This window comes from Oncorhynchus nerka, linkage group LG3 (genome assembly GCF_034236695.1).
Source record: "Oncorhynchus nerka isolate Pitt River linkage group LG3, Oner_Uvic_2.0, whole genome shotgun sequence".
Classification (NCBI taxonomy): Eukaryota; Metazoa; Chordata; class Actinopteri; order Salmoniformes; family Salmonidae; genus Oncorhynchus; species Oncorhynchus nerka.
The window spans coordinates 45069334-45091281 of record NC_088398.1 but is presented as its reverse complement, the minus strand read 5'-3'; the positions used below and the strand labels follow the sequence as shown (position 1 = coordinate 45091281).

The window sequence follows — 21948 nt, the reverse complement described above, 5'->3', positions numbered from 1 at the left end:
ATCGCTGTGCTAATTTCCTCTAAAGTTATCCCTGCATCGAGTGCAGAATCTTCCCCCGTCTAGTTTAGGAAGTTCACATTCAGCGAGAAAGCGTTCCATAGTTTGTGGATCAGTAGCATCGCATTTTGATTGGTATAGCTCTGAGTAAAACTGCGCAAAGCATTTATTAATATCCTGCGGATCTGTTACTATTTTACCCTTCTTGTCTTTTATTTTGTGAATAGCTTCCTGTCATTATTGAAAGAGATCATGATACCTCACATCTCAAAATAGGGCTACTTAATGTTAGATCCCTTACTTCAAAGGCAATTATAGTCAATGAACTAATCACTGATCATAATCTTGATGTGATTGGCCTGACTGAAACATGGCTTAAGCCTGATGAATTTACTGTGTTAAATGAGGCCTCACCACCTGGCTACACTAGTGACCATATCCCCCGTGCATCCCGCAAAGGCGGAGGTGTTCCTAACATTTACGATAGCAAATTTCAATTGACAAAAAAAAAAAAAGATGTTTGTCTTTTGAGCTTCTAGTCATGAAATCTATGCAGCCTACTCAATCACTTTTTATAGCTACTGTTTACAGGCCTCCTGGGCCATATACAGCGTTCCTCATTGAGTTCCCTGAATTCATATCGGACCTTGTAGTCATAGCAGATAATATTCTAATCTTTGATGACTTTAATATTCACATGGAAAAGTCCACAGACCCACTCCAAAAGGCTTTCAGAGCCATCATCGACTCAGTGGGTTTTGTCCAACATATCTCTGGACCCACTCACTGTCACAGTCATACTCTGGACCTAGTTTTGTCCCATGGAATAAATGTTGTGGATCTTAATGTTTTTCCTCATAATCCTGGACTATCAGACCACCATTTTATTACATTTGCAATTGCAACAAATAATCTGCTCAGACCCCAACCAAGGAACATCAAAAGTCGTACTATAAATTCACAGACAACACAAAGATTCCTTGATGTCCTTCCAGATTCCCTCTGTCTACCCAAGGATGCCACAGGACAAAAATCAGTTAACCACCTAACTGAGGAACTCAATTTAACCTTGCGCAATACCCTAGATGCAGTTGCACCCCTAAAAACTAAAAACATTTCTCATAAGAAACTAGCTCCCTGGTACACAGAAAATACCTGAGCTCTGAAGCAAGCTTCCAGAAAATTGGAACGGAAATGGCGCCACACCAAACTGGAAGTCTTCCGACTAGCTTGGAAAGACAGTACCGTGCAGTATCGAAGAGCCATTACATTCCCCAGGAGAGGATGGCTTTCACTTCAGCAGTGATAAATTCATGAACTTCTTTGAGGAGAAGATCATGATTATTAGAAAGCAAATGACGGACTCCTCTTTAAATCTGCGTATTCCTTCAAAGCGCAGTTGTCCTGAGTCTGCACAACTCTGCCAGGACCTAGGATCAAGAGAGACACTCAAGTGTTTTAATACTATATCTCTTGACACAATGATGAAAATAATCATGGCCTCAACCTTCAAGCTGCATAATGGACCCTATTCCAACTAAACTACTGAAAGAGCTGCTTCCTGTGCTTGGCCCTCCTATGTTGAACATAATAAACGTCTCTCTATCCACCGGATGTGTACCAAACTCACTAAAAGTGGCAGTAATAAAGCCTCTTGAAAAAGCCAAACCTTGACCCAGAAAATATAAAAAACTATCGGCCTATATCGAATCTTCCATTCCTCTCAAAATTTTTAGAAAAAGCTGTTGCGCAGCAGCTCACTGCCTTCCTGAAGACAGTCAATGTATACGAAATGCTTCAGTCTGGTTTTAGACCCCATCATAGCACTGAGACTGCACTTGTGTGAAGGAGGTAAATTACCTTTTAATGGCATCAGACCGAGGCTCTGCATCTGTCGTCGTGCTCCTAGACCTTAGTGCTGCTTTTGATAACATCGATCACCACATTCTTTTGGAGAGATTGGAAACCCAAATTGGTCTACACGGACAAGTTCTGGCCTGGTTTAGATCTTATCTGTCGCAAAGATATCAGTTTGTCTCTGAATGGTTTGTCCTCTGACAAATCAACTGTAAATTTCGGTGTTCCTCAAGGTTCCGTTTTAGGACCACTATTGTTTTCACTATATATTTTACCTCTTGGGGATGTAATTCGAAAACATAATGTTAACTTTCACTGCTATGCGGATGACACACAGCTGTACATTTCAATTAAACATGGTGAAGCCCCAAAATTGCCCTCGCTAGAAGCATGCATTTCAGACATAAGGAAGTGGATGGCTGCAAACGTTCTTCTTTTAAACTCAGACAAAACAGAGATGCTTGTTCTAGGTCCCAAGAAACAAAAGAGATCTTCTGTTGAATCTGACAATTAATCTTAATGGTTGTACAGTCATCTCAAATAAAACTGTGAAGGACCTCGGCGTTACTCTGGACCCTGATCTCTCTTTTGAAGAACATATCAAGACTGTTTCAAGGACAGCTTTTTTTCCATCTGATTTGGTCCTGCCGTACATACCTACACGTACGCTACGGTCACAAGATGCAAGCCTCCTAATTGTCCCTAGAATTTCTAAGCAAACAGCTGGAGGCAGGGCTTTCTCCTATAGAGCTCCATTTTTATGGAATGGTCTGCCTACCCATGTGAGAGACGCAAACTCGGCCTCAACCTTTAAGTCTTTACTGAAGACTTATCTCTTCAGTGGGTCATATGATTGAGTGTAGTCTGGCCCAGGAGTGGGAAGGTGAACGGAAAGGCTCTGGAGCAACGAACCGCCCTTGCTGTCTCTGCCTGGCCAGTTCCCCTCTTTCTACTGGGGGAAGGTGAACGGAAAGGCTCTGGAGCAACGAACCGCCCTTGCTGTCTCTGCCTGGCCAGTTCCCCTCTTTCCACTGGGATTCTCTGCCTCTAACCCTATTACAGGGGCTGAGTCACTGGCTTACTAGGGCTCTTTCATACCGTCCCTAGGAGGGGTGCGTCACTTGAGTGGGTTGAGTCACTGATGTGATCTTCCTGTCTGGGTTGGCGTCCCCCTTTGGGTTGTGCCGTGGCAGAGATCTTTGTGGGCTATACTCGGCCTTGTCTCCGGATGGTAAGTTAGTGGTTGAAGATATCCCTCTCGTGGTGTGGGGGCTGTGCTTTGGCAAAGTGGGTGGGGTTATATCCTTCCTGTTTGGCCCTGTCTGGGGATGTCCTCGGATGGGGCCACAGTGTCTCCTGACCCCTCCTGTCTCAGCCTCCAGTATTTATGCTGCAGTAGTTTGTGTCGGGGGCTAGGGTCAGTTTGTTATATCTGGAGTACTTCTCCTGTCCTATCCAGTGTCCTGTGTGAATTTAAGTATGCTCTCTCTCTCTCATTCTCTCTTTCTTTCTCTCTCAGAGGACCTGAGCCCTAGGACCATGCCTCAGGACTACCTGACATGATGACTCCTTGCTGTCCCCAGTCCACCTGGCCGTGCTGCTGCTCCAGTTTCAACTGTTCTGTCTGTGATTATTTTTATTTGACCATGCTGGTCATTTATGAACATTTGAACATCTTGGCCATGTTCTGTTATAATCTCCACCCGGCACAGCCAGAAGAGGACTGGCCACCCCACATAGCCTGGTTCCTCTAGGTTTCTTCCTAGGTTTTGGCCTTTCTAGGGAGTTTTTCCTAGCCACCGTGCTTCTACACCTGCATTGCTTGCTGTTTGGGGTTTTAGGCTGGGTTTCTGTACAGCACTTTGAGATATCAGCTGATGTACGAAGGGCTATATAAATACATTTGATTTGATTTGAATACAAAGAGAAAAAAAAGTAAAAAGAACACATTTGGTTTCAGAATGTATTAAAACCAGTTATGAGGCATTTCCCTTTGATTTAAAGGGATAATCCACCCCAGAAATAAAAATCACGACACTCCTGTCAATTTGGTGAAATCTTCTGTTCTATCAGTGGTTAAATGAAACATTTTCCCCATGATTTAAATTCTAAGTGGTCCATCTGTGAAATCATGTAGGAACATGTCATAGTTACATGGTTCTCGTCACTGGTGATATGGTATAGTGTGTTATCCCCTTTCATAAAGCTTTTAAAACAATTACCTGCACTCCAGATTGACAAATCAGTTAATAGATGATATGGGCATACTCGTCTAGAACTCCGTTTATATTGTTATGACAATGTTTATTTTTCGCTTAGATGTGCTCAAGCTAAACAGTGTAGCAAATGATTCAACTCAGTTTTTCCTTCAAGTATCATCTCGCAATGCTCCCTGTGTATTTGTGGGAAACGTCTGTTGTTGCCATAGCAACATACGCTGCACTTGCTCTGGGCAGAGAATTGCTAATTGAACTCGGTGAGAGAGACTCCTAAATTGATAGTGCAGTTTGTTTAGCTACTTCACATGCTAATATTGACATTGGTATTATTGTGTGCAGCCAGCCCAGAGAGCATGGCATTGTGGGTTTAGTAGTTGACTTGAGCTGCAACAGATCTCCACAACGATTTTTACATGCTGCTACCAACCTTGTTATAAACACAAAATGAAACATTTGTTTACCCAAAAATATTGTTCACATACAGTTGAAGTCGGAAGTTTACATACACCTTAGCCAAATATATTTAAACTCAGTTTAATCCTAGTAAAAATTCCCTGTCTTAGGTCAGTTAGGATCACCACTTTATTTTAAGATGTGAAATGTCAGAATAATAGTAGAGAGTGATTTATTTCAGCTTTTATTTCTTTCATCACATTCCCAGTGGGTCAGAAGTTTAGATACACTCAAGTAGTATTTGGTAGCATTGCCTTTAAATTGTTTAACTTGGGTCAAACATTTAGGGTAGCCTTCCACAAGCTTCCCACAATAAGCTGGGTGAATTTTGGCACATTCCTCCTGACAGAGCTTGTGTAACTGAGTCAGGTTTCTAGGCCTCCTTGCTCGCACACGCTTTTTCAGTTCTGCCCACATCTTCTATCGGATTGAGGTCAGGGCTTTGTGATGGCCACTCCAATACCTTGACTTTGTTGTCCTTAAGCCATTTTGCCACAACTTTGGAAATATGCTTGTGGTCATTGTCCATTTGGAAGACCTGTTTGCGACCAAGCTTTAACTTCCTGACTGATGTCTTGAGATATTGCTTCAATATATCCACATAATTTTCCTCCCTCATGATGCCATCGATTTTGTGAAGTGCACCAGTCCCCCCCGTGCTTCATGTTTGGGATGGTGTTCTTCTGCTTGCAAGCCTCCCCCTTTTTCCTCCAAACATAACAATGGTAATTTTAGGACATTTCTCCAAAAAGTACGATCTTTGTCCCCATGTGCAGTTGCAAACCGTAGTCTGGCTTTTTTATGCCGGTTTTGGAGCAGTAGCTTCTTCCTTGCTGAGCGGCCTTTCAGGTTGTTGATATAGGACTCGTTTTACTGTGGATATAGATACTTTTGTACCGGTTTCCTCCAGCATCTTCACAAGGTCCTTTGATGTTGTTCTGGGATTGATTTGCACTTTTCGCACCAAAGTAAGTTCATCTCTAGGAGACAGAATGCATCTCCTTCCTGAGCGGTGTGATGGCTGTGTGGTCCCATGGTGTTTATACTTGCGTACTATTGTTTGTACAGATGAAGGTGGTACCTTTTAGGCATTTGGAAATTGCTCCCAAGGATGTACCAGACTTTTGGAGGTCTACAATTTTTTTCCTGAGGTCTTGGCTGATTACTTTTGATTTTCCCATGATGTCAAGTAAAGAGGCACTACGTTTGAAGGTAGGCCTTGAGATACAGGTACACCTCCAATTGACTCAAATATGTCAATTAGCCTATCAGAAGCTTCCAAAGCCATGATGTAATTTTCTGGAATTTTCCAAGCTTTCCAGGCACAGTCAACTTAGTGTATGTAAACTTCTGATCCACTGGAATTGTGATTCAGTGAATTAAAAGTTAAATAATCTGTCTGTAAACAATTGTTGGAAAAATGACTTGTGTCATGCACATAGTAGCTGTCCTAACCGACTTGCCAAAACTATAGTTTAACAAGAAATTTGTGGAGTGGTTGAAAAACGAGTTTTAATGACTCCAACCTAAGTATGTAAATTTCTGACTTCAACTGTATATGTTCTTTAACACAGTTAATTATAGGAATTAGAGGTTTGGAGTGGATTATCCCTTTAATAAATGGCTTTATTATAAAAAAAAAAGATATTATTTGTTTTATTTTGTATTATTAATAGATTTACCTTGAAATGGGTGTTTAATCATATGCAAACAAATATCTATGGAGCAAGCAATGTGATAAACAAACATTGATTGACTATATTATATTAATGAATTGACTAAAATTGGTATCCTACCTTCCTTCTGATATCTGTGAACTGGGAGAAGAGTAGGGACAGGTAGAACGACAACTCCAGTATATAGTAATAGTGGATGTCCACCGTCAGTGGCTGTGAAAACACACACACACACACACACACACACATCAGTACAGCTGGATCAAAACTATGTCCTTTCAAATACAATAACTGTTGTAGCTAAGTGAAAAGAATTAACAGGGAAAACATTGGAGAATTTTCTCATGATCAAAACATTACCTGATAAGGATAGTCGTACCAGCACTCTCTTGTGTTCCATAACCATGGTGTCTGCAGACACACACAAAAATGAACAGAATATTAAATGTATTGTTATGCTGTTTCCCAAAAAATGTATTACATTCATAAAGTGCTATTGATCGCCACACCTGTATGCTATGCTGCCTCTGGCTCAATACTAAATGTTTGCTTAAAAGATCCAGCACATCAATAACATTGCAACCGTAACCATGTCAGATTGTATTTTCATTAAGGGAAACTTAATTTAATCAAAGGAAACTTTTGCTGTACGCTAGTAGTGCAAGTTAAGAATGAACGCGTTAGCCTGGGGACAAAACTGAGAATGCTCATTCTGGTCGAAGGCTACATGATGAATGCTGTAGTGAACTGGGGGATGTGGTTAAGACTGTCTTAGGTCTTGACACAAGAGGGACTTCGACTACAAAGGCATGGTAATGAGTTGCTTATCATCATAGTCATCTCTCACAGGGTGTTTGCCTTCAATGACAGATGATTCTGGACCAAAACAAATATAACCTACTTAAAACTGCAAACTCTGCTCAAGTTGACATGCAAACACAGACTCTTACATTAGGGATTTAAACGTATTTTGTAGGTCTATAGTGTATAGATTTGTAATAGATACAGTGCCCTTTTTCTACCAGCAAGCATGTTGGGCCTATTGAGTCTCAACACACCCGGGAGACTCACTAGGCCCAACTGTAGGAAATTAACTCATTCCACAAAGTGCATCGTCGTGCAAGTTGTTGCAATGAGAAATTATCCTCGCCGCAATGTCTCCTATTCACCCCCTAATCATGATTCCTGATCAACGGCATCATCAGCAGCATTCAATTACTACAGACACAAAAGGCTTTTGGCCTCCGTACATTACACAATATCAGTGAGCACAGAGTCAAACACATAAAAAACTATAAAAGATACCCTCAAACTATTTTCAGTTGTATTTCCTTACACAGTGCCTTCGGAAAGTATTCAGATCCCTTGACTTTTTACATTTAGTCACGGTACAGCCTTATTATAACATTGATGAAATAGTCCCCCCCCATCAATCTACACACAATACACCATAATGACAAAGCAATTTTTGGGGGCTAATTTGGTTGAGTTCAGGTGATTTTGGAGGCCAGGTCATCTGATGCAGCATTCCATCACTCTCCTTCTTGGTAAAATAGCCCTTGGACAGCCTGGAGGTGTGTTGGGTCATTGTCCTGTTGCAAAACAAATGATAGTGGGAACCAGATGGGATGGTGTATCGCTGCAAAATGCTGTGGTAGCCATGCTGGTTAAGCGTGCCTTGATTTCCAAATAAATCACTGACAGTGTCCACAGCAAAGCACCCCCACACCAAATACACACCCAGAGATCATCCGTTCACCCACACCGCTTCTCACAAAGACACGGCGGTTGGAACCAAAAATCGCACATTGGGACTCAACAGAACAAAGGACAGATTTCCACCTGTCTAATGTCCATTGCTCGTGTTTCTTGGTCCAAACAAGTCTCTTCTCTTATTGGTGTCCTTTAGTAGTGGTTTCTTTGCAGCAATTCGACCATGAAGGCCTGATTCACATAGTCTCCTCTAAACAGTTGATGTTGCGATGTGTCTGTTACTTGAACTCTGAAGCATTTATTTGGGCTGCAATTTCTGAGGCTGGTAACTCAAACTTATCCTCTGCAGCAGAGGTAACTCTGGGTCTTCCATTCTTGTGGCAGTCCTCATGAGAGCCAGTTTCATCATAGCGCTTGATGGTTTTTGCGACTGCACTTGAGGAAACTTTGACTGACTTTCATGTCTTAAAGTAATGATGGACTGTCATTTCTCTTTGCTTATTTGAGCTGTTCTTGACATATGGACTTGGTCTTTAACCAAATATGTCACGCCTGCTCCCACTCCCCGGTGCTCGAAGGAGCCAGGCTCAACAGCATTACGCCTGCCTTCCCCCCCGTCACGTGAATAATTGATTATTGGACTCACCTGGACTCAATCACATCTCCACTATATATCGGTCTGGTTCCCTGCTTCATCATTAATTGTCGTTTGCCGTTGTTTACCCGTCTGCTGACGCTGTTCCTGTTTTGTTACCTGTCTGTTCCTGAATGAATGTTGACTCCCCGTACCTGCTTCTCATCTCCAGCGTCGGTCATTACAGAATGCTGAAGCCATCATATGAAGCATCGGGGAGTGCTGGCGTTGCGATTGGTGGTGATGTCAGGTACGGTGGCCGCCACCAATGGAACCGGGAGTGCCTACGGCAGCTTGTCGGGCTGTCACGCCCTAGCTGGCTTGAGAGGTTCTTGCCCCGGAAGGCACCCATCCCACGTCAGGCCTCAGCTGGCTCGTCAGGCTGCTACACCTCCACCGGATTATTGGGCTCCCACGCCTCAGTGGGATCAACTTCCTTTCACGCCCCAGCTGGATCCCCAGCATTACGCACTCCTGCCACCATCATCACACACATCTGCCTTCCACTGTCTGTTCCTGAATAAATATAAATGTTGACTCCCCGTACCTGCTTCTCATCTCCAGCGTTGGTCATTACAAAATAGGTTTATCTTCTGTATACCCCCCCTACCTTGTCACAACAACTGATTGGCTCAAACGCATTAGGAAGAAAATAATTGAAATACATTCTAGGTGACTGCCTCATGAAGCTGGTTGAGAGAATGCCAAGTGTGCAAAGCTGTCATCAAGGCAAAGGGTGGCTACTGTGAAGAATCTTAAATATAAAATCTATTTTGATTTGTTTAATACTTGTTTTGGTTACTACATGAATCTATATGTTATTTCATAGTTGATGTCTTCACTATTATTCTACAATGTAAAAAATTAAGAAAAAACCTGGAATGAGTAAGTGTGTCCAAACTTTTGACTGGTACAGTATAGAGTAACAATAGTGTTAGACTGAAGATGACAGTTGACAGGGAACTAGTTTCTCAACTGTGCATGTGCTCGAAGACAGTAATATCGTCATAATGGATGCTGTGCTGAGAGCAAATGTATCCATTATTTATCAGTGAGCACTGGTTGGAGTGTTTGAGAGGTGCATTATTTGTCACTTGGTCCCCCTTTCATAGCAATATACACCAAGCAAGATCCACCTCTTCCGGATATTCTCGGGTGCGCAAGCCTCTGTTACAGCTCCTCCTTGAATAACGTGCCTTCAATACAAAAAGTGCTCTAATAACTTTATCAATGAAAAGATTTAGGAAAGTAGCACACTCACCTTTTTAAGGAAACGCACTCCGTAGGTAAATATATAGAGGTAAAATGTAAATCGCCACCTGTGAAAGAAAAAAAAACCCAAAGACAACAGAACATCAGTCAGTAACACAGTTTTGGGGTTTGGATGCATCCTCTGTGGAATGTCAAAAAAAGAGGCCATGTCTAAGCTGCTGTAAGGGAGGCCAATCCAAGGACAGCCAAGAAAGCCATTGGCTAGTTCCGAATACCCATACTTGCGTTCTAAATAGTAGGCTTTTTGGGTATGCGGAAATGGATCAGATATTTTGGATTATGCTTTAAATGCCAGGATCTCATACTAATTTCTGCTATTCATCAGGTAGAATTTGCTGCACAGTATTGAGGAAGTGTGTTTGACAACAGCTGATAATCAGAATAGGGCTCGCGCTCTACACGCATTTACTAAATGGCACATGCATTGCTTAGGACCCTTCTTTGTTTTTTTTTGTTCTATTTTTCTCAATCTAACAGGAATTTTTATTGTAAGCACTGAATCACTGGTGGTAATTATATACACAGCTTTTACTTCTTAGGCCAATTAGTGGTGAACACAATAGAAGTATCATATTCCAAATGATTTTCAAAAGTCACCGAATCAAATGAAAATAGCTTATGAAAAAGGAAAGTCATTAGTCATGTTGATCAGCTACTCAGTTTAACCTAAGAGAAGAGTGCCAATGTTACATTTCCATGCAGGATTTACCTCAGCGTTTTATCCAAAAGGCTCAGACATTTCTGTTTCCACCTACACTGGGCGGACCTACTCCCACTTTGGCCCAAAGCCAGGCCACTGGTACTTTTCAGCTTGCATTTACATAACAACGGCTAACTGTGAACTTTAAATGGATTTTATGATCGTAACCAGAGTACAGGTAAAGCCTCCCGTATTGTGATCACTGACATTTAATACCCCGGGACTGGATTTACTGTAGTGTATTCAGCATTGCATATTGTGGTGCGTTTTCTGTCTATTGCTGTCAGAAATACTTACTTCTTGTAAGGCCAGCTAAAGCTACGCACACTAAAACCACCTGAGATGTATGGAAAACTCCCAATGTCACACAGCATGATCACCATTTTGTCAAGTTCCCCCTCGGAGGCCAGTCAGTACCTATTAGGTTCATACAACATCCCTGTCACATTGTGCTATTCAGAGTTGGAACTTCTTGTCTGTAATTTGTAGCCTTGTACATGATGGGTATGCCTGTGTGCTGCTGTGACTGTGTGAAAGAGTACATCTGCAGCTGACAGGCAGCTCCACCTATGAGAGGCCATATTAATGGAGAGACTCAGTCCTGAATGATTGATGCATTTTGGCATCATTAATAGCCAGAAGAAGGAATCTGTCTCAGTCAAGTGTTTCTATTAAATAATGTATTTAAGTCAAATATTATATATATATATTTTAAATAACTACTAAACAAAAATATAAATGCAACATGCAAAGTGTTGGTCCCATGTTTCATGAGCTGAAATAAAAGATCCCAGAAATGTTCCATATGCACAAAAAGCAGATTTTTTCAAAAATATCCCTGTTAGTGAGCATTTCTCCTTTGCCAAAATAATCCATCCACCTGACTGGTGTGGCATATCAAGAAGCTAATTAAAACAGCATGTTCATTACTTTGGTGCACCTTGCGCTTGGGACAATAAAAGGCCACTCTAAAATGTGCAATTCTGTCACAACACAATGCCAGAGGTGCCTCAAGTTGAGGGAGCGTCCAACTGGCATGATGACTGCTAGAATATCCACCAGAGCTGTTGCCAGATAATTTAATGTTCATTTCTCTACCATAAGCCGCCTTGAACGTCGTTTTACAGAATTGTCCAACAGGCCTCAGTCGCAGACCACGTGTAACCACGCCAGCCCAGGACCTCAACACACAGCTTCTTTACTGCGGGATCGTCTGAGACAAGCCACCCAGACAGCTGATGAAACGGTGGGTTTGCACAACTGAAGAATTTCTGTACAAACTGTCAGAAACTTTCTCAGGGAAGCTCATCTGCATGCTCGTCATCCTCACCAGGGTCTTGACTTGACTGCAGTTTGGCGTTGTAACCCACTTCAGTGGGCAAATGCTCACCTTCGATGGCCACTGGCACGCTGCAGATGTGTGCACTTCACACATTAATCCCGGTTTCAACTGTACCGGGCAAATGGCAGACAAGCATGCATGGTGTTGTGTGGGTGACCGGTTTGCTGAGGTCAATGTTGTGAACGGAGTGCCCCATGGTGGTGGTGGGGTTATGGTATAGGCAGGCATAAGCTGCGGACAACGAACTCAATGTATTTTTTTGAAATGGCAATTTGAATGCACAGCGATACCGTGAGGTCCATTGTTGTGCCATTCATCTGCCGCCATCACCTCATGTTTCAGCATGATAATGCACTGCCCCATGTCGCAAGGATCAGTACACATACTAACCAGACATGTCACCCATTGAGCATGTTTGGGATGCTCTGGATCGACCTGTACGACAGCATGCTCCAGTTCCCGCCAATATCCAGCAACTTCACACAGCCATTGAAGAGTGGGACAACATTCCAAAGGCCACAATCAACAGCCTGATCAACTCTATGTGAAGGAGATGTGTCATGTCGCATGAGGCAAATGGTGGTCACACCAGATACTGACTGTTTTTTTGTTGTTGCATGTTGCGTTTATATTTTTGGCCAGTGTAATTTCATTATGTAACCCCCCTTGTAATGTCTGAGAAGGACGTGTGTTTTGTTATTGTCTCTCATTCCTTCTCTCAGTGCAGTCGTTTGTTGGTTGTTATGGCCTGTGCAGCAGCATCTCCCTGCTCAGTGTAGCTTTGATCTCTGAACTATCAACTGGAACAGCTCTGCCCGAGAGCTAGAAAAGTCCATGATCACAGGAGAAACGTTCCCATCCAATCAATGTGCAGTAGTTTTGGGTATGTGCAGGGTTATGTAAGTCCAGAGCAGAGCAGAGGTTGGGACTGGGCGTGCCTGCCTCCCTCTTTGCCACGAGGTAGTGCAGTCCAGTGGCGTCCGGGCTCCAGTGGCAGTGACTCACCCTGGAATGCAGACGCTGGGAGGTGAGAGCCCTGGCACTCCGGCCACATCTCTGACAGGCTAGCAGGCCTCAGGGCAGACTAGCGTACCGTAGAATTGGTCTAGTATACCCAGGTCTCTGCAACTGGTTGAATTCACACTTGTGCTGCTTTTCGACTGGAATACCAGTGTATACACCCTTATGTTATTTTAGGGAAATTGGGTTGAGGGAAATTGTGATCGTGCATAATCAAAACAGTTGCATTGTGAGAAGGTGTTAAACATTTGAATGAAAAGAAAGGCCATCGTTCATGGAATTCAAATAATCAAGCCACCAGTAATAGCTCTCTGTGCTTCATTCATTTAAAAAACAAATGAGCTGGATGCATTGACCTAACCATAGGTCAAGAAGACGGTAACTTAGCAACTGGTTAGTCAAACACCGTCAAACATTGTGCTTCAAGTGCTGCTGAATCAGTGCTATTTATGTACAATTACTATGACTCACAATTACTTTTGCTGAAAATACTTTTGCTGGTGACTGTGTACCAAATACACGGTCCTGTTAAATACCATGCTGTTGCATTCAAAGCCATGAAAGCATGATACTGAAGTAATTACTCTTCATACAGTTCTGTGGTGTTCTATGGTCATCATTGAGCAGAAAGCAGCAGAAACAGATGTGGACATAATGTTCTTTGCTGCTTTATAATAGATATTCTTATAAGTTATTGCTTATTTTTATGTCCCTGCAAATTTTCCGCATTAGGACGTTCCAGGCTTTCTATTTTACAAAACACAAATCTGAGCTTTGTCTTTTACGGTTCATTGGATTATAATCTGCTGCTTTTGGCTCTTTTCTTCTTTACAGAATCGAACCACAGAGGAGTGGAGGCAGAACAGTTCAGACATCCAGCACTGTGGTAGAAAACAAAGCACGTGCCCCACTGGGGCCTGGGGACCCAACTGTCCCGTTAAAACTGCATGCAGCCTCTTTGGGATCCGCTGTCTCCAGTCTAAATTTGTCTCTCTTTCTCAAAATTATGAAAAAGGGAACAGCGGCCTCAGCTTTGCCATCCTGAAGTGTCGGAGACAACAGCGTCCTCTCAAACCCAAACACTAATTACAGTAGGATTACTGCTGAGACGAGTGTGCCTGGGTCGGTTTACAAAATTACATTTTAAGCAAATGATACAACAAAGAAACCAATCAGGCATCCAATCCATTCGGAGTCTGTCAACTCCATTCTGCCTACAGACACGACACTGCATATATTTAGAATGTAGGGACATCCTCTATTAAATGTGAGCTTAAAATATTGAGAAAACAGGCAGAGATTTGCTCCAGTTACATAGAGGCTATGCTTTTGAGAGACGTTTTTATTTGATTATTCCACTAAAAAGTAACCGAATCCAGTTGCTGAACCATGGCACATTTCACACCGACAAACTGAATCTGGTATTTCTCTTTGAAGATCAAATAATGAACTCGCCAGTCGTCTAAGCAGAGAATCCCTTCAACAGTGAGCCCCTGAGTGGGCAGCCCCAGGGCATCAGAGACCCACTCTGTCCCTCACTGCCTCTCCCACTGCCAGTCTGGCTCCAATGGTGTCAGACATGAGCCCACTCTGACAGGCCTGCTCCAGTAAAGGCAATGACTGGAAAGCCTATGTATCCACACCTAAAATCGGTTTCCACTGAACAAACACGCACCTATGTGTTTATATTAGTGATAGTATGTAGAATTTTGAAGCTGTCAAGACCTCTTACATGCTCTCACAAAATCGAGCCAACGTGCTGGGTTTCTCCTGGTTCCTGCGCTGTCGGAACCAGCGCTGGATGGTCCGTACATCCCAGTCCAGCTGTTTGGACAGGCCCTCCAACCTCTTCTCATCTGGATGCTAGGAAACACAAGATCCAGACACCTGACTGTTAACAAGGCTGCCATTATTGTGGGGAAGGTGTGACATGTCAGAAGTTAAAACAGTCTTGATATTCACAGAGATAAAAGGCAATCAATGTCTGAACGTTTCATCAGCATCACGTACTAAGGGACAGTAAAAATGTTGCAATTGTGCATCAATTGAACCAGTTTACGGTCTCCTGAAAAGAAGAAGCCCTAAAGTGCCTTTGTTTCCACCTCAGAATGTCTACCCAGTGTGGAGGTAGTCTGCTAAATTGCTCAGTAGGTGAATCTGAGCATTTGTTGAAGAATCTCACTTCCTTTCTGAGTGAATAATAACTAATGGTGCACATATTTTCATGAAGTTTTGCTTTCTGGACTCAAACTGAATCCAATGCCTTTTTTGCAAAGAGATGGCTTTTAATCTCAGTTATCAGTACTAAAATGCAAACAAAGACATGACATAGTGGAAACACAGGCACTACTTTTACCTTGGTGATAGCAGTGAACACCTTCTCCAAAATGGCATTGGGCTGGGCTTTCTGTGGTCCATTGGCTTGTATCTTGAGACCCAAGGCACACGGTCTGGCAATAAACCTACAAAAGAATAAACACAACAATGTCAGAATATTCTCACAGTAGGTACTGTATAATCACCATCCAATTGTTGTTCATCGGAAAAGTGTTTTTGTTTGTGGTAAATGGGGACCATCGTGGCAGCAACATTGACAATACTGACAACCAGTTGTATTTTTAACATCTCAAAAGCTTCAAAATCTTATCCAACTATAAGTACAATGTGTGAATTTCTGAATCAGTATTTCTGTATACATCGTCAGCAATTCGCAATGTAAGAATCTGGCTAAATTTCACAACTGTATAAATGAAAGATGGTATCGTGAGGTTATATGATTGAGTAACAGTCACATTCATGGACAAAGGGTTATGGGAGATTAAACTGCTGGAAGTGTTGCCAAGATCAAGATGAAATGTCCATGTGCAGACAGCTGTGAGAGAGAGACAGCTGAGAGAGAGAGAGAGATTAGCGGTCTAGTAGTCTATTCATAAAAAAAGTCCTTACTCTGCAAATGAAGTGTGCCGTCAGCAATCAGAAAATCTAATCTGGAGGGACCAGCCTAAACAGACCTTTCAGTTGTATCTATAAAAACCTAATGTGTTAAAACGCTGCCTTACAAGTTGTGAATTGTGAACACCGACATTTCTAATTCTTGCTGTCTAGCTGCCATTGACAGAGATACTGTGCTCAGTGAGAGGCAACATAAGGGCAACAGCAGTTGTTGGCAGGTTCAATGGATACTAATCCAGTACTACTATATGTTTCAGTAAATAGTATCATAGATGCCCTTGAACAATAATAGTACATGTGAGACTTGTGTGTGCATACGCAAGCTGTGTGTATAATCTACATTTAAAAAGCAAACATCTTAGTCTTGGCACACATATTTTATACAGTACCAGTCAAAAGTTTGGACACACCTACTCATTCCAGGGTTTTTCTTTATTTTTTACTATTTTCTACATTGTAGAGTAATAGTGAAGACATAAAAAAAACTATGAAATAACACATGGAATCATGTAGTGTAAAAAAAATAAAAAATAAGTGTTCAACAAATCAAAATATATTTTAGATTTTAGATTCTTCAAAGTAGCCACCCTTTGCCTTGATGACAGCTTTGCACACTGTTGGCACTCTCAACCAGCTTCACCTGGAATGCTTTTCCAACATTCTTGAAGAAGTTCTCACATATGCAGAGCACTTGTTGGCTTCTTTTCCTTCACTCTGCGGTCCAACTCATCCCAAACCGGGTCGAGAGTTTCAAGTTCCTTGGTGCCCACATCACCAAAGAACTATCATGGTCCAAACATACCAAGACAGTTGTGAAGAGGGCACGACAAAACCTTTTCCCCCTCAGGAGACTGAAAAGATTTGGCATGAGCCCCCAGATCCTCAAAAGGTTCTACAGCTGCACCATCGAGAGCATCCTGACCGGCTGCATCAATGCCTGGTATGTCAACTGCTCTGCATCTGACCGTAAGGCGCCACAAAGGGTAGTGCGAACAGCCTAGTACATCAGTGGGGCCAAGCTTTCTGCCATCCAGGACCTAGAGAATAGTTGGTGTCAGAGGAAAGCCCATAAAATTGTCAGAGACTCCAGTCACCCAAGTTAGACTGTTTTCTCTGCTACCGCACGGCAAGCTGTACCGGAGCACCAAGTCTATGACCAAAAGGCTCCTGAAAAGCTTCTACCCCCAAGCCATTAGACTGCTGAACAATTCATAAAAATCACCACCTGACAACTTACATTAACACCCCCCCCCCCCCGCCGTACACTGCTGCTACTCGATGTTTGTTTGTTACCTATGCATTGTCACTTTGCCCCCACCTACATGTACAGATTACCTAAATTAGCCTGTACCCCTGCACACTGACTCTGTACCCATGCAGTCTGTATAAAGCCTCATTATTGTTATTCTTATTGTGTTACTTTTTATTATTACTTTTTAATTTAGCCTACTTGGTAAATATTTTCTTCTTGAACTGCACTGTTGGATAAGGGCTTGTAAGTAAGCATTTCACAGTAAAGTCTACACTTGTTGTATTCGGCACGTGGCCAATAAAGTTTGATTTGTTTCGATTTGAAACTTCTCAATTGGGTTGAGGTCAGGTGATTGTGTAGGCCAGGTCATCTGAGGCACCACTCCATCACTTTCATTCTAGGTCAAATAGCCCATACACAGCCTGGAGGTGACTTGGGTCATTGTCCCATTGAAAAACAAATGATAGTCCCACTAAGCGCAAATCAGGTGGTAGCCTTGCTGGTTAAGTCTGCCTTGAATTCTAAATAAATCACTGACAGGGTCACCAGCAAAGCACCCCCACACCTCCTCCTCCATGCCTCACGGTGGGAACCACATGCGGAGATCATCCGTTCACCTACTCTGCGTCTCACAAAGACACGGAGGTTGGAACCAAAAACCTCAAATTTGCACTGAGACAGATTTCCACCCGTCTAATGTCCATTGCTCGTGTTTCTTGGTCCAGGCAAGTCTCTTCTTCTTATTGGTGTCCTTTAGTAGTGGTTTCTTTGCAGCAATTTCGACCATGAAGGCCTGATTCACGCAGTCTCCACCGAACAGTTGATGTTGAGATGTGTCTGTTACTTAAACTCTGTGAAGCATTTATTTGGGCTGCAATTTCTGAGGCTGGTAACTAATGAACTCTGGGGCTCATTTTCCTATGGCGGTCCTCATGAGATCCAGTTTCATCATAGCGCTTGATGTTTTTTGCGACTGCACTTGAAGAAACTTTAAAAGTTCTTGAAATTTTCCGTATTGACTGACCTTCATGTCTTAAATTAATGATAGACTGTAGTTTCTCTTTGCTTATTTGAGCTGTTCTTGCCATAATATGGACTTGGTTTTTTACCAAATAGAGCTATCTTCTGTATACCACCCAACATTGTCACAACACAACTGATTGGCTGAAACGCATTAAGAAGGAAAGACATTCCACAAATTAACCTTTAACAAGGCACACCTGTTCATTACAATGCATTCCAGGACTACCTCATGAAGCTCGTTGAGAGAATGCCAAGAGTGTGGAAAGCTGTCATCAAGGCAAAGGGTGGCTACTTTGAAGAATCTTAAATATATTTTGATTTCTTTAACACTTTTTTGCTTACTACATGATTCCATAGGTGTTGTTTCATAGTTTTGATGTCTTCACTATTATTCTACAATGTAGAAAATAGTACAAATAAAGAAAAATCCTGGATTTTTTTGTATTTAACTAGGAAAGTCAGTTAAGAACAAATTCTTATTTAAAATGACAGCTTACAAACAGTGGGTTAACTTCTTTGTTCAGGGACAGAACAACTGATTATACCTTGTCAGCTCAGGGAATCGATCTAGCAACCTTTCGGTCACTGGCCCAATGCTCTAACCACTAGGCTACCTGCTGCCCCAATGGAATGAGTAGGTGTGTCCAAACATTTGACTGGTATTACAGGTCATATCATCAGTAATCAAGAAAATGTACATTTAACAACAAGCCTCTCAACAGTCCAATGAAGACTTATACAGCACACATATTTAAATGAAAAGTCAAATTCCCATTGTGACTGTTTTCCGTATTAGAGGTGGACTGGAGGTGGTGGGTTGGTGAGTGAGGTGTCATGGTGGTGGTGGACTCAGCAGAATGACCTTATGACAGGCATCCAATCAGTGACATCATGTACGGTATGTAGCCTACAGTAAGACACATTTCAACTGTAGCCTACTGACGTATATACACCTTTATAAAAAGTGTGGTATTAGGCAATATTGAGAAACTGCTGTGGGTTCCTGTCTGTGGGTTGATGTCTATTGCACAGAGTCTGTGTCTGAGCGATGTACCAGGCTAGCATCAACACTTAGCTTGGTAGGCTATGTACAATTGGGATAGGCAGGCTTACAACAAATAGGCTACATGAAGCTAAACACAATGATCACCATTAAGACATTGGCAGCACAGACCCTTGCGAGGTCAATAGAAGCCTAGGCTAAATGAGACGAGCATGACACGAATACTGCCCTCGACTACTGACAGCTGCAGTTTGGAAGCAAAGTCAACATGTATCTCATTGTGGAAAATAATTCAGGTCTATTGATCCGATACATATCTCGAAAAAGCTTTGTGACAATACAGACAGGCATATAGAGGAACGTTAACGTTACCTTCACTATTGGATAAATCACCATGTGGATGTCATTGTCTAGAAATTCGGTGTGAGCTAAACATGCTTCAATACCCGATATAGTATTCTTTAAAATAGGCTTTCTTTAGGCTACATGTAAATGAAACGAAACCAACAGTATCTTCAGTTATACCAATCACTTATACATGCACCCACCTTTCGAAAACCAGTCGAATCATAAAGATGCAGAAGGCTAAAGGACAAGCCAGATACAAATCCTCAGCTTGCGGGAAGGCTGCCTCATCTGTGTTTTTTAGGTCAGCCCAGGTTACATTGTGAGGGAGCCAAAATCTCTCGTTCCAAAACCATGCCAAAATACCTGCCATTTCCTTGTATTGTGGACACTTTGTCCCCCTTACCAATTGAACAGAAATTAACGCGATATCAATGGCCTATAGCGTAGTTGCAGCAGTCTCACGGGCGATCTTTGCAGGTTTTTAGTGTGATGGATCAGTGTATGCCCCGCCAGTCTTTTTACCCCCTCGCTCTTTCCAGTGTAGGGAAGTAGGCATCTGCTCCTCAGCGAGTGATTGGTGCATTGAAATGTCAAACATGCAGTCGCAATCCAGAAGTATCATGTTTAAATGTCTATGGTTTAATGTGTTGTAGGATATGGCAATAGCAAGGTATTTTGTTTAATTTATGGAATAGGCTGGCTGTCCATTGATTGTGGATTAGGTCATAATTTCCTCAATCCCATGCAGAATAATTCGTTTAGGCTATTTTTGATAGGCTAGCCAACTCATAATATATTCGTGTCCTGACTGTTCCTACCACGTTTTGGTTAGGCAAATGTCCCATTTATGAAATATCAGGCAAACGAACAGTATCATCGTGAATACTTGGTAAATCATGTCACCTACTGACCAGCACACTCATAGCAGAAGACACGTTATATTTTATTTATTTTATTTTTTATTTCACCTTTATTTAACCAGCTAGGCAAGTTGAGAACAAGTTCCCATTCACAACTGCGACCTGATCAATATAAAGCAAAGCAGTGCGACACAAACAACAGTTACACATGGAATAAACAAAAGTACAGTCAATATAAAAGTCTATATACAGTGTGTTCAAATGTAGTAAGATTAGGGAGGTAAGGCAATAAATAGGCCATAGTGGCAAAATAATTACAATTTAGCAAAAACACTGGAGTGATAGATGTGCAGAAGATGAATGTGCAAGTAGAGATACTGGGGTGCAATGGAGCAAAACAAAAAATAACAATATGGGGATGACAGCTAATGCTTAAAGCTAGTGAGGGAGATATGAATCTCCAGCTTCAGTGATTTTTGCAATTCGTTCCAGTCATTGGCAGCAGAGAACTGGAAGGAAAGGCGGCCAAAGCAGGAGTTGGCTTTGGGGGTGACCAGTGAAATATACCTGCTGGAGCACGTGCTACGGGTGGGTGCTGCTATGGTGACCAGTGAGCTGAGATAAGGCGGGTTTTACCTAGCAAAGACTTATAGATGACCTGGAGCCAGTGAGTTTGGCGACGGATATGAAGCGATGGCCAGCCAACGAGAGCATACAGGTCGCAGTGGTGGGTAGTATATGATGCTTTGGTGACAAAACGGATGGCACTGTAATAGACTGCATCCAATTTGCTGAGTCGAGTGTTGGAGGCTATTTTGTAAATGACATCGCCGAAGTCAAGGATCGGTAGGATAGTCAGTGTGGCAGCATGAGTGAAGGATGCTTTGTTATGAAATGGAAGACAATTCCAGATTTAACTTTGGGTTGGAGATGCTTAATGTGAGTCTGGAAGGAGAGTTTACCGTCTAACCAGACTCCTAGGTATTTGTAGTTGTCCACATATTCTAAGTCAGAACCGTCCAGAGTAGTGATGCTAGACGGGCTACCCCGGCCAAACTCTAACCAGGACAACGCTGCGCCAATTGTCAATGTCGATGTTATTATAGGATAAATGAATGGATAAGTGTAAATACATAAGCTAATGTACATTTATTAATTATTTTCATTTAATTAATATTAATTAACATGCAAACATTATTTTATTAGTGTAAGCAGTTTTCGCAAGAGTACATAAGTCTATATGGCCATGGTATGTGATTGAAGGTATAATATTGCCATCTAGTGGACATATTTGATTAGTGGTCACTGTGATCCTTTGTAGCAACTTTCATGATCCAGGATAGAATGTCACATCTTCATCACTGCGTGATCCAAAATAGATCTGTAACAAATCTAACATCCAGGCTAAACTGTAACCAAAGCTGAAATGCCGTAGGCTTAAAACAACTGAATTGGTTCAAATTAAGTTATTATCAAGTTATTAACAAATAATAGGCAATTTATTTGATTGATTCATTATTTAATTTGGCGACTACAAAAACAAAACGTTCACTTTTGGAATTGAAAATTGTTCTAAAACGACCAAATGTTATAGGCCTATCACAAATTCAAGTGCACGGTTTTGGAC

The 21948-nt window shown here is 42.0% G+C and overlaps 1 protein-coding gene and 1 long non-coding RNA gene across 2 annotated transcripts in view; one reads left to right on the top strand and one right to left on the bottom strand.

The window, feature by feature from the left end:
- Window positions 1–6708, top strand: part of LOC135565499 (uncharacterized) — a 33979-nt gene extending 27271 nt beyond the window's left edge. Inside the window, exon 4 of the long non-coding RNA XR_010461637.1 lies at window positions 3374–6708. This is a non-coding gene — a long non-coding RNA (uncharacterized LOC135565499). The remainder of the gene's footprint in view (window positions 1–3373) is intronic.
- Window positions 1–19991, bottom strand: part of LOC115108751 (ceramide synthase 6-like) — a 31797-nt gene extending 11806 nt beyond the window's left edge. The window contains exons 1-6 of the mRNA XM_029633370.2: window positions 19662–19991; window positions 15240–15345; window positions 14616–14746; window positions 9811–9868; window positions 6563–6613; window positions 6323–6415 (exon numbers count right to left, since the gene is read on the bottom strand). Of these exons, the coding sequence (XP_029489230.1) occupies window positions 6323–6415; window positions 6563–6613; window positions 9811–9868; window positions 14616–14746; window positions 15240–15345; window positions 19662–19831 (609 nt within the window). The 5' untranslated portion in view covers window positions 19832–19991. The remainder of the gene's footprint in view (window positions 1–6322; window positions 6416–6562; window positions 6614–9810; window positions 9869–14615; window positions 14747–15239; window positions 15346–19661) is intronic.
- Between the last annotated feature and the right edge of the window lie 1957 nt (window positions 19992–21948).